Source organism: Propithecus coquereli, unplaced genomic scaffold (genome assembly GCF_000956105.1).
Source record: "Propithecus coquereli isolate 6110/MARCELLA unplaced genomic scaffold, Pcoq_1.0 Scaffold81, whole genome shotgun sequence".
NCBI lineage: Eukaryota > Metazoa > Chordata > Mammalia > Primates > Indriidae > Propithecus > Propithecus coquereli.
Genome location: NW_012154285.1, coordinates 7,319,123 through 7,332,060, shown reverse-complemented (window position 1 = coordinate 7,332,060; position 12,938 = coordinate 7,319,123). Strand labels below are relative to the sequence as shown.

General features: G+C 58.9%; 1 protein-coding gene across 1 annotated transcript in view; it reads right to left on the bottom strand.

Annotated features, from left to right (window-relative positions):
* Positions 1–12,610, bottom strand: part of DTX1 (deltex 1, E3 ubiquitin ligase) — a 32,699-nt gene extending 20,089 nt beyond the window's left edge. Inside the window, exon 1 of the mRNA XM_012663424.1 lies at positions 11,853–12,610. Coding sequence (XP_012518878.1) covers positions 11,853–12,111 — 259 coding nt within the window. The 5' untranslated portion in view covers positions 12,112–12,610. The remainder of the gene's footprint in view (positions 1–11,852) is intronic.
* Positions 12,611–12,938: the final 328 nt, after the last annotated feature.

Sequence of the window (12,938 nt, the reverse complement as noted above, 5' to 3'; positions counted from 1 at the left end):
GCGTGGAGGCTGGAGCAGGAGCAGCCCCGGGGGTGGGTGGCGAAGCTTCTCGGGGTCTCAGGGGAGGACTCCCAGGCGGGCCAGAGGGTTCCCAAAGGCGGCGTTGGCCAGCTCTGCCACAGAGGACTCTGGGAGCTCGGCAGGGCCAGCGAGCCCAGGCCTCCCTCTCTCCAGGGCTCTATTTACCAGGTATCGATTTTCCTGCCTGTTTACTGGTAGTTATTAAAGGCTGTGTCCCTGGAGTCCTTTTGAAACGAGATTGGAACCCGGAGAGCTGGAGTAATTAGGGCAGCTGCTGTCCTCCCCGCTGGGCCCTGCACCCCGCAGCGCCGCCGCTGCCCGCCTGCCCATCGTCCGCCTCTCGGGCCCAGGCTGGCCACGGACCAGGCCGGGGTGGTGGCGGGCAGCTGGTTCCCTGACGACCTGCCTGGACGTCGATCTTGAGATTTCCAAGGCAGCGGCCGTGGAAACGCTCCTTTTCCTCCGCAGTGGCCCTGGCCTAGATTTTCAGCCAGAACAATGGGTCTAAGATGGGGCTGGAGGTTCTTCAGCCTGGGAGACTGGCGGGGCCTCCGGCTGGTGGCCTGGGGCGAGAGGCGACCTCCCTCTCTCCAGCCTGCAGGGCACCCGGCTGTGCCGGCGGCAGGGTCTGCACCCCATGGCAGTAGGGACCCGCGTCCAGCACAAGTGCCCTTGCCGGGCCTGTGTCTCTGCTTGGGTTGCTTCCCTCTTCCCTCTTCCCCAAGTCTCCTAACCACGTTTGGCTGGAAAACCCCAATCTTCCTCCAGCTGCACTGAGGGGAAAGGGGATTTGGTCACTGTCAGCTGGACGGTTGCAGGAGCTGGGCCCCCTGAGACCGAGTGTGGGGGCGGCCACGGCCACAGCAGCCAGGGACTGCTTCGTGGCTGGGGCAGAGACGGGGGAGAGAGAGGGACAGAGAGACACATGCACAAAGAGACTGTCAGAGACAGGCCAAGAGCGAAGTGGGCCACGGTGAGGTGGGTACAAGGACAGCTGTGGCTAAAGACACAGAACAAGTTTGAGGGACAGAAAGAAACCTGGAGGCCGAGACCGTCCCGCAGGGAGAACCGGAGGCCCAGGGCGGGGGAGAGAGGAGAGGGGAGATGCGGTAGAAAATAGCAAAATACCAAAAGTGTTAACTAACTCTGACGCCCGCCATGTGCCACGTGCTGTGCTCAGCATTGCCGAGCTACTCACTCACTCTATCCACGCGCCATGTCTTCCAGGGAGTATTTCTAGTTTACGGATGAGGAAACTGAGGCCCGGAGAGGTGAGCTCTTGGGAGGGTGAGAGCAGAGGACTGGGAATGATGCTCCACTCATGAAGAAAAGGAAGGCCTAGGTTGGACTGGTTCTAAAGGGTTCAACTTAGCCAAGTGGTGGTCCAGCCTGGGATACTCCCAGCGGCGGGGAGCTCACTACCTCAGCTTTGCCCTCTGTTGTTTAGCCATGTGTGGTTTCTGCCCTCAGAGCGTGGTCCTGATCTGACCCCCAACTCCTCACCTAGAGGTGGGCTGTGTGGGTGTCTCTGCGCCTCCCCCACCCCTTGGCCTTAAGTAGTAGCTGACTCCATGGAGGGGGGAAGGCTCTGAGCCCTCCTGCCTGCCCCTCGGCCTCCAAACAGTTCCTCCCTGAGCTGGGCCAGCCTCAACAGGCCCAACAGGGAACCCCTCCCTCTGGGGGTGGCTTCCTAGAGGGAAGTGATCTCATGTGGGGGCACCCAGACCCTGCCGGGAAGGGGGCCCGTGGGAGGCGGTCATGGGACATCCTGTCAGGTGCGGGGCTGAGGCCTGTGGCGGGGGCTGGGTGGTGAGTGGAGCGCGATTGAGCGCCCACTGGATCCGGCCCCGGGGACAGCCTCTACCGAATCCGCCACCACCCCAGAAGCGCTAACAATAACAGTCGTTCCTATGAACTCACTGAATCCTCACAGCCTCCCTTGAGGCGGGGATATTACTACCCCATTTTCGAGGTGAGGAACAGGCGCTGGGGTTAGGGACGTGCCCAGGCTGATCTGCAAGGAAGTGGTCCAGCCAGAACCCGGGCCCAGGCCCCCTGGCTTTGTTCTCTGTTCCCTTGACCGTTCCCATCTAGTCCCATGAGCCCATGTGCTGGAGGAGGAAACTGAGGCACAAGCGGTTACACCAGGAGTAAGTGACATAGCTGAGGTTCCAACCCAGACTGCTATAGGACCTTCTGGAACAGCTGCTTCCCCTTTAACTCCCTTGCAGGCTGTCTAAATGGCGGGTCGACTCGCTCTAACAGCAGCAACAGCGATGAGAACCGCAGCACCGAGTACACGATCTGCTCTACCGCGGCTCCCTGTGCCGGCGGCCGCGCGCAGGGCTTACGCCTCCCCTCCCAGTCCCCACAGCGGCCCTAGGCGTGTGCGCTGTTATTAGCCCCATTTGGCAGATGGGGAGACTGAGGCCCCTGGAGAAGACGTGGAAGTCCCGCTACGGGCGCTGGCCAGGCTGGGATTCGAACTGCAGCCTGAGGATCAGCCGCCTGCTGGCTCCCGCCCTGCGTGTGTGTGATCGATAACCCCGCGGTGTTCTGTTCCCTCCAAACTCTCCTCTGGGACTCGTCAGGCTAAGCTGTGGCCCATTAGTGGTTTCCGCACGTTTGGAGCTGGCCGGGGTTTCCAGCCAGGGTGGTGGAGACAGGAAGTGCGGAGATGGGGTCCCCGGCCCTGCCTGGGGAAGGCTGAGGGGCTGCGTGGCGCTCAGACGGGCCACCACCGCCTTGGAGGCTGCTGCAGCAGGTGGTGGGCTGTGCACATCCCGGGGGCTGCGTGGTGGCTTCCTGGTCACCCGATTCCCACACACTCGGATTCAGGTCCTGGCACGGCGGCGGCAGCCGCAGAGAGCAGGACATGGAGGGGAGGGAAGAGAAGGGTCCCCCACCACCTAGAGCCCTTGAGCTGCTCCTTTCTTGTCTGTGAAATGGGCGTAATAGTAATGAAAACAGTAAACGCTCTTAGGGGGCCGTGCACTGTTCTAGGTGCTTCACATAAGTCAACTCTTAATCCACAAAACAACTCTATGGGGTAGGTTTTTATGATGATAGTGATATTAATAATATAATAATGATGATAGCCATCATTATCATTGCCTTGTACAAACACTGAGTGAGACACAGAGAGGTGAAGTGACTTGCCCAAAGTCACACAGCTACAAAGCTACTAAGCCAGGATTGGACTCAGCCAGGACGGGAACCACTCCCCACTGCCACCACTCTGCCCAAGCCACCATCACGGCTTGTCTGGACTACTGCAGGAGCTGCCTCCGCCCTGTGTCCCAGCTTCCTCCCTTTAGTGTATTCTCTATGGCACCCAGAAGGACCGTTCACAAACTCAAGTGTGACCGTGTCACTCCTCTGCTCAACACCCATCCATAGCTCCCTAGTGCCCTCAGGAGTCAGCCTAAGCTCCTTAGCTCAGCCTTTGAGGCCCATCACAAGCTGTCTGCACAGCCTCATACTCAACCACACAAAATTCCAGCCATCCTCTGAACACGCCCTGTGTCGCTGAGCCTCCGTGTATTTGCACGTGCTGTTCCTTCCGTCTAGAATATCCTTCCAGCCACCCAACCCCGCTGCCCTTCCTGCTGAGTTCCTTCTCAATCTTCCTGGCCCTGTGCAAGCACTCGGCCTTGTTGGAATCTTCTGGGCCATCCTAGGAGATAACCACTTCCTCCTTGGGGCCCTCAGAACACCTCGCCCCTGCAGTACCCCCATGAAAGCACGCAGCTCTCTAGGTGCTGACGCATCCGTCTTCCCTCCAGCCTGGCAGCCCCTCCAAGGCTGGGCTGGTTTTCGGCCACCGTACATCCCTCTGTGGCCAGGGGCGCGGGGCTGGGGGTGCGGCGTAGGCACGTGGACAATGCTGGATGAATCAATGAACGAATGAATAACCAGATACACACGAGTGCTCCATGTGACCAGGCTGGCGATCGCAGGCTGGGCTGGGTGTGGCTTTGCTCTGGCTCACGTGCTATTCACATCTTTGAAAAGTGACCAACATTTAAAAATGAGGGTAGACCCACACACGTCTGGATTTTGAAACCCCAAAAATATCCGAGGATTTGGCCACAAGGATTGGCCTCCTTGGCAGCAGTTAGCAGGAGCTGAGTTATGCTTGCCCCATTCATGCTTTCGGGTATTTATTGAGCACCTACTGCATACTAGGCACCGGAGAACAAGATGGGTCAAAATCTCGGCCTTCCCAGACACTGCACACGCTTCTGTTAGTTGCCCAGGCCCCGTAAGCATCTGAACTTGCAGTGTCTGCGTAGATGGGGAAACTGACCCACCGAGAGAGAAACCTGGGCAAGATGAGCTAGCAAATTAGAGACGGATCTCGAACCCGGGCCCCCTGACTGCCATTTCCCCAGCTCCAGGTGACTGACACCTTGGCATCAGTGACCCTTCATTCCTAGAGCGGAGGAAGCTGGGATGCTCACCCAGCTGGGGGAGGGCTCCAAGACGGGGACATTTCAGGTAAACTCTGTGCTTCCCCTGACGTGCTCTGCCTGCAGTTGAAGGGAGAAGGGACAAAGGCCCAGCCTGTCACCAGGACAAGAGGTGGCTTTGCTGCAGCTGCTGCCAAGACTGTCCTGGCCACCTCCTTTGATTGCCTCGTCCTTTGTTCTGCATCTCAGGGTGTTTGGCTCCAGGGCTCGGTGCCAGACTCCCTCCTGCACCCCGTCACTGGCTGTCACTGCTGTCTGGGCAGGTAGAGGTAGCAGCCTGGAGTAGCTCCAGAGGGACGACGGGAGGGGCCCAGAGAGGGACAGGTGCTTGGCCAGGGTGGCGGAGCAAGGACACAACCACGCAGGACCCGGGGGAGACCCAGCCCCCAGCCTGGCAGCTCCTGGGGCCCCAAGGTCGAGAATAGTCCCACACCCTGGGACTTCCTCGGCGCCTGGCCTCCTGTACCAGAAGGGTCTGTGTCAATCAGGAGGCTGGGTGGGCTCATGGGGGGTGACTGTCTAGGGGCCTGGAGTCTGTCCTGCGCACTGGGTGTGACGCAGGAGCTGGGCAGAGGAGGGAGGCCCGGGGCGACACAGAGATGGAGGGGGAGGCCTGGGACACCCCACATATACCCAAGAATGCCACTCTGGGGAGGGAGTTAGGGACTCCATTGCCACCTGCCTGAATGGTACCTGGAGGCCCTGTGGCCAGTCCTGCTCCAACCCAACCTCCGGGCACCCCTGATCCTGGCCTGCCCCTCCCCCTCTCATCACGTGCTCTATCATGTCCCCCCTGGGCCCTCACCCCCATCACTCCTTATCACCCCTCCTCCCCCCTCACAGCCCCGCCCTCCCTGTCTCCAGATGCCGCAGCGCTCTTGGGAAGGTGACACTGGGGGATGGGAGAAAGCAGAAGACAGGGAGGGGGTTGGGAGGGTGTCAGGAGGAGAGGGAAAGGGCGGTGATGCGGTTTCATCCCCGGAATCCCCACCCCACCCCCGTGGAGTGGGCAGGGCATGGCGGCACTGTCCAAGGTCCTGGGGCAGCCGAGATGGGTATAGGGCAAGCCTGGGAGGGGCCCTGCCCACCTGGCTGCAGACCTGATCTCAGGCCCGCTCTTCCTAGCTGGGGCAGGTGGGTCTCACTCTCCCAGCCTCAGCTTTACTGCGTGTAAAATGGGGTGACACCCACCGGCTGGGGGAAGGGAGCCCAGACAGAGTAGGAAGTACCCAGGTCAGCCCCCGCCCCACCTGCTCCGGCCCTGGCCTCCGAGGACCCGTGATGAATGAGGCTGGTCCTGCACTGTGGCTCTGTGTCCCCCAGGGCCTGGCCGCTAAGGGCAGCAGCTGGCAGCCCAGCCTGCCAGGCCCCACGGGGCCCCAGAGGCCTCCGTCAGCCCCTCCCCCTTCCGTGCCAGCCTGAGCTCTCTGCAGGGCCTTGCTGCAAGTGTCGCTCCTGGTCGCTCTATTTACCCAAGCCATACACTCTCACACGACCCCTCCTCCGAGAAGTCCTCCTCTCAGAGGCCCCAGGCACACACCACCCACACCACATGGCCGAAAGCACCCTGCACCCCTCTAGTGGGGCGTCGAAATCCTTTTCCTACTTGAGCATGAGCACTAAGTAGAATTCTCTGTGTTTTACCCACGTTATCTCTTTTCATCCTCACGAAAGTGCTCTCATCCCCATTTGACAGAGGAGGAAACGGAAGCTCAGAGAGGTTAAAGGGCTCGCCCACAGTCACACAGCCAGCCAGGGGCCAAGCTGGAATTCAGGTCTGTATCTGCTGGCCTCCTGCGTCCGAGGGTTCACATGCTATTCCCACGATCTCCCTTTGCCTTTATCTCCACTAGACTCTGAAATTGATTTGAAATTAATGGATTAGACTCCGGATTAATTTTGTCTTTCTCACCCAGTCCCCAAGATCCAGCCCAGGGTCTGACTCTGAGCAGGCGCCAATGACCATCCAATCAAAATGATGCAGTTCCGGTATCAACAGAGGCTCCTGGAGCAAGACAAGCAGCTAGAGGCCAAAGGCAGGTGTGCGGTGGTGGACATGCAGGCAGTGTGACAGGTGGTCGCGGGAGACACTCATGGGGCAGATGGACTGGCTGGACCTGCTGCCACCACGAGACGGACCCCTCCTCGCTCCCCCAACACAGTCCTTCTTGTCTCTGGCGTCAGGCCCAGCCCCCGGGGCCTCGCGGACTGGCTGGGAGAGGGTCCCAAGGGGTCCTGCAACCAGGGAGATGGGCCCCCTAGGCCTCCAGGGTAGCACATGCTGTCCCTTCCTTGGTTCAGACCCTGGCAACAAGCCCCAACACAGAGAGAAGGGGGAGGAGACGCTTTCAGCCCTGGCAACGAATGTCACCTTGCTCTCTATCCTTGAGGCCTGCGTGGGAGGCCTAGGTTCTAGCTCGGGAGTGATGGGCGGTGTGGCCTTGGGCAAGTCACTCACCCTCACCGGGCTTCAGTGTCCCCATCCGGAGTCTAACTGCTAGAGGTGCTTTCCCTAAATTCTAGAGGCTGCTCCTCCCCTCTGGGTGGCCCTACTTGGTCTCCAACAGCCCAAGTGTCCTCGGATAGGGCCTTCCCCTAAAGGAAGGGACCAGGGCTGAGTGAAGCCACAGCTCTCCAAGGAAGGATGTTGGCCTGGGAAACCCTGAAACCAGCCGCCACCTGTCACCCAGCCCGACAGCTCGGGAGCGCCAGACACAGCCATGCCTGGAGCCTCGGGCACAGCATTTGTGGATGGTCCCCAGTCTGGCCTCTCTCAGCCTCAGCTGTCCCATCTACAGAATGGGCAGAAGGCCACCAAAAGTCCCTCTGGCGGCAGGTGGAGAGGAACATGGGAGACACCAGTCAGACAGGGCCCCTTGCCTGCTCCCGGCCGCACGAGGCCAGCGAGCATCTGGGGTTTGCCGGGGAAGTGCGTGAGTCACACCTCTGTCCAGCTGTGGGGACCAGAGAGAAAATCCAGGGTCTGGGTGTGGCCCTCAGAGGCCACTACCCCAATGGCAGGGGATGCCAGTGACCCCCACGGAAGGTGTGTCCCCCTCATCGGGGGCACAAAGCCGTTCCCAAACCTTTGCCCCACTGCTGGTCACAGCCAACCCCTCGCCCCAAGACCCTGATGGCTGCTGGGCCCGTGTGGGCGGAACTGTCAGCCCAGGTTTTCTCCTCTGGGTTTGTCCGTGGAAGGGACGGCTGCAGACAGAGGAAGACCAAGAAAGCTCTGGGGGAAACCGAGCACTTGGCCCCGCGGGAAGAGCACTCCGCCAGCAAGCAAGCCGCCGCCCCTGGCCTACGTCTGCCTCCGCCCTGCAGCCCTCTGCCTGGGACCCCACTGCCAGCCATCTCATGATCTAGCGGACATCATCTGGTCCCTGGTCACAGCATTCAGCCTCCGCGTGGGGGCTTCAGGCCCAGAGGGCTTCAAAGGGAGCCTCACCCCCCAGGGCGAGCAGAGAAAGCAGCCCAGCAGGGCAGAGGTGGGAGTGCACCGGCTGAACAAACAGCAGCCCCCGCGGGGCCAGGACCCGGACTCTCCTCTGGGGCTCAGCCCGACACCTGGGCTTTCCGCCACCGCAGACAGGGCGCTTGTGGGCCAGCGGCGTCCAAGCGGGCGGGTGCTGCATGTGTGTGTATGCACACGTAACTGCGCCTTGGCACACACCACGAGGTGTATATGAACCACGCGGGGTGTTCCGTGGCACCAGCGCCGTCTGTCCCCACGGGCAGGTTAAGGACACGTGAGGGCAGGGGTCAGGGAACAGCAGCCCACAGGCCACATTCACCCACCACCTGCTTTTGTGCAGCTCAGCAACTAAGAACGGTTTTGACATTTTTAAATGGTTGTAAAAAGAAAAAAAATATTTCATGACCCGTGAAAATGATATGAAATTCAAATGTCTGTGTTCAGAAATTGAACTATTAATAGTTTGATTAGAACACAGCCACATTTATTCATTTACATATTGTCTGTGGCAGCTCGCACACGATGATGACAGAGTTGAGTGCTTACAGCAGAGGCTGTAAGTCCCACAAAGCTTAAAATAGTTATTATCTGACCCTGCCAGAAAAAGCCTACCAGCTGCTGTGCTAGGGTACTAGCAAAGCCAGAGCAACTTTCCCCCAAATTACAGTTTAGCTTCAATGAAAATATCAAGAAGTTTAAAATTAGAAAATCTGGGGGGAGGTTTGTGTTCATTTCAGCACATACACACAAGTTTTGGGTTTTACAGTTTTATATTAGTTTGTGTGCTATGTGCGTAACATAATCTTTATAAGATGTAGGATCTCATACCTGTCTCTCTCACAACCACAATGGCACGTGCTGTGTGCATAGTGGGTGATTAGTTGATGTTTGTGGGGTAAAATTGGCTCGATTCTCTTTACTAATCCAACAATCCTGCTAGACATGTGCTGCTCTCACCCATTTCATAGATGTGGAAAGTGAGACCTGGAGCAGTGAGGACACCTGCCTGTGAGGATACCTCACCTGCCTGGCACTCAGGTCTTCTCCATGCTGGTCTTGGCTTTTCCCCAGACCATTAACAGTGAGGACGAGATGTACTTTCTTGACATTGTTTTACTTCTGGGTACGGTTGGGGTGCAAACCATAACATGTCTAGCAGGGAGGCATTTTGCCCCTCCCTTCAGTGGTTTCCAGGCATCCTAGGGCCCCTGCCAGCCCCTAAGAGGTTTCTAGGCCTTCCTCCCTCATTGGCATGGTGGGGGTCTTGCAGGCTCCCAGGAGCCTGTTGAGGAATGGGTGGTTTTTCCCCTTTTCCGGCGAACAGGGGGCGGGTGTGGCGTGAACAGCTCAGGGGAGGGGTGTGGGGAAGTGACTGGAGCTGAACTTCTGGGGGACCCGGTGAGGCTGAAACAGAAAAGCGTTGCTAGGTGGGTAAGGGGCCCGTTGAAAGGGGGATGGAGGGAGTTTGGGGGTCTGGGGACTCAGAAACCCAAGCGGGGGTGCCAGGAATAGAAAAGGAACCCCCAAAGGGGAAGAAGATCAAAGGCAAAATTGCCAACTTGGTGGCCTGGGGAGGGTCTGCCCCTGCTCCTAAGGACCACCCCAGCTCCCTACCAAGGGTCCTGGAAAATTTCCACACCCAGCATTAGCTCTGACCCCACAGCAAAGAGAAAGCCCACCCTTTCTGCTCTCAGACCCCTGCCCTCCACCTCCGGGGTGAAACCGAGAATGGGGCAGGTGACGCCCAACACTTCGCACTCTCCATCAGGGCCTCAGGGCCCCTCTGGGAGAACAGGCACGAGGCACAGGTGATGACTACCCTGCTCTCAGGATCAAACTCGAAGTCCTTCTCATGGCTGTCCAGGCAGGAACCTCTGGTCCTTGCTCAGTCTTATCTCGCACCATCTTTAGAGTTCACTGCACTCTAAACGCAATGGACTTGAATGCACTCTGCTCCTTCCCACCCCGGGACCTTTGCACTGGCTGTTCCCTCTGCCTGGGACACTGGCCCCCTCACTCCTTTAGCTCTGGTCAAACATCACGTCCTCAGGCCAGCCTCCCCTGAGTTCCAGGCTCTCAGCCCAGCAATGATGGTCCATGCGACTCCGTGTTGTCTTGCTCCCTGACACACCAGGACCTTCAGTGCAGACCTGTACCAAGGACCCCACTCCTTGCTGTACTCTAGTGCTTAGCGCAGAATCTGACACACAACGGATCAGGCAAGCATATGACAGAATGCATGGACGACTGGCACCGCTGGTGACTGTGGGCAATGCCTAGAGTCATGGAGACGCAGATGTACTAAGACGTAACATCAATAAGCCATTTGTTATGAGTTCACCTGTGTTTCAAGACTTGGTGAGCGCTGTGTAGGTACCACGCAACGTTCTAGAATGGCACAGTCTACAGAACTTGCTTCGATGATGCAATTGGATCTACGCTGTCCTGCAAAGTACCACGAGACACGTGTGGCTAGTGAGCACTTGAAGTGTGGCTAGTGCGACTGAAGAACTGGATTTTAAATCTTACTTAATTTTAATTGATGCAAATTTAAATAGTCACATGCAGTTAGTGGCTACGCTATTGGATGACACAGCTCTAGAGAGAAGGAAAGCATCCTACTGTCCCCAGGGGTGTTACGTGCAGTTCTGTCACCCAGAGAGTCAGGGGAACTTCCCCAAACTGCACCAGCTGGTCCGTGGGGGTCAAACTTGGCCTGGATTCTTTGGCGGCATCCATGAGGCAGGACCTGATCACTCCCCAACGCCCAGCAAGCCTGTCCCTGAGACCCCTGGGCCATGACTCAGGGAGATGGCTCCACAATAACGCAGATCCCCAGAACACAAGAGAGTGGGCCTGCGAGTGGGACCTCACCATTTTATCACCGTCATCACCTGACACAAGCATCGACGGCACCATCACAGTACCGACCCAATCACCAACGCCGCCGAGCGACACCACCCACACCACGCGGCCACCAAGACTGCCACCAACATCATTCCTTCCATCGTCACCACCAATACAACCATCGGCATCGCTGCCATCAATGAATAGCACAATCAGTGCTGCCACCAACACCACCGCCAACACTGGCACGCCACCGTCATCCTCTCTGTTGTCACCATGACCCCGCCGCCATCAATACTACCACTGACGCCACCACCAGCACAACCACCAACCTCATTTCCTCCATTACCCCTCCCCCACCGTCAACACCACCGACACCCTCCACCCCGCAATGACCACCACCACCATTACTCTGCCCCCGCCCCCACCACTTAGAGCCGGTATCAGACACCAGCTAAGAGCTTTGGCTCTGGAATTCGGCTGCCTCAATTCAAGTCCCAGCTCTGAGTTTAAATCATTCAGCTCCCATGAGACTCAGTTCCTTTATCTGTAAAATGGAACTAATAATAACACAAGAATAAGACTTACTGCCTGTGATTGTTGGGAAAAAATCAAATGAGGAAGTGCATGTAAAACCCTTATTCTGCAATAATTGAGTGCTAATACTCTTCCAGGTTCTGTGCTCAGTGAGCACAATTTTATTTAATCCTCACACAGTGGTAAGAGATATTGATCTACCCATTTTGCAGATCAGGAAACTGAGGCTCAGAGAGATGCTTCAACTTGCCCAACATCCTACAATTAATATAAGAGGCTGCATTAGAATCCAGGTCTTAAACTGGACTAGGCAGGACTGTCCTTTTTTTCTGGGGGGCGTGGGGATGCGGAAGGGAGGCTGGCCTGGCAGATGTGGCCTTCCTGCAGAGCCAGGCCCCCTCCTCAGGGATGCTGGGAGTTCAGCATCCTGCCCGGAAAGGTGGTGGCAGCTGCAGCCTGGCCTGGCCTGGCGGGTGGGTGGGTAGGAGTCTGCTCACCTGTGTCCTGGCGAAACTGGTGCATGGACTGCAGGTCGATGATGTAGGGCACCAGCTGCGCGTCCACCTGCCCCAGGACCACGGAGCCTCGGGCGTCCTCCTTGAGCACGTTCTCAATGTGGTGGCACACGGTGGCCGTGTAGGGCCGCCAGCGGCTGTGCTCGTTCAGCCACTCCCACACCACCACTCGGGCCACGTTCTGCGGCGGGAAGCCCAGACCGTTCACGGGCACCATCCCACCCTGGCCTGGCCGCGACATGGCCGCCGTTGCCTTGGGGGCCAGGGCCTCGCTGGGGAGGGCCCAGCTCCTCCTGGGCCCGGGGGCAGGCAGAACTTCCTCTCTCCCCAGGAGGGCAGCAAGGACTGCCTGGCCTCCTTTCTGACTTCGGGCCTCTCTGAGGCCTAGAGGCCTGGGTGAAGGGAATGCGGGATGGGGACCCAAGCTCCGAGGACCCCTTCAGCAGACGGCCGTCTCAGATAAAAAGTGCCGCCCTGGGAAGCAAGTGTCTTTCTTAGGGTGGAGGAAACAGGGCTCTAAATTCCTTGGCCCCCTCGGCTGGCTCAGGTAAGGGAGTGAGGCAGCTGCCCCTGCTCTAGGTCCAGCCTCTTCCCTGCTGGTCTCCGGTCCTTCTTCCTGGCCACGCAGAGCCTGTCACCCAGGAGGCCCGGCCCAGCCTGCTGCTCCTGCAGCGCAGCCAGCCCCCTGCGCTCCCAGCGGCGTCCCAGACCCTGCGCCTGGCTTCAGTGGGGCTGCTCGCCTGGCCTCGGGTCCAGGCCCCCCCAGCCCCACCGCAGCTCCTGCTGAAGGGGGCGTCCTTGTCCCCCTTGTTCCCTCTCCACCGTGTCCTGGAAGGCCCCGGGTGGCCGCGGAACGCACGGGGAGGGGTGCGGCGCGGACCCCCGGCGCGCCTGGGTTGCGGCTCCGGAGCTGGGCGGGCGGACGAGGGGGACGAGGGGGGCGGGGGCCCGTGGGCACGCCCCACCCCACTCGTGCTCGCGACCTGCCGGGAGACAAGAGGGGGAGAGGGCCCTTTAAGAGGAGAGCGCGGCACCCCCTCCCCCCTTCCCGGGAGAGTGTCGCTGAGA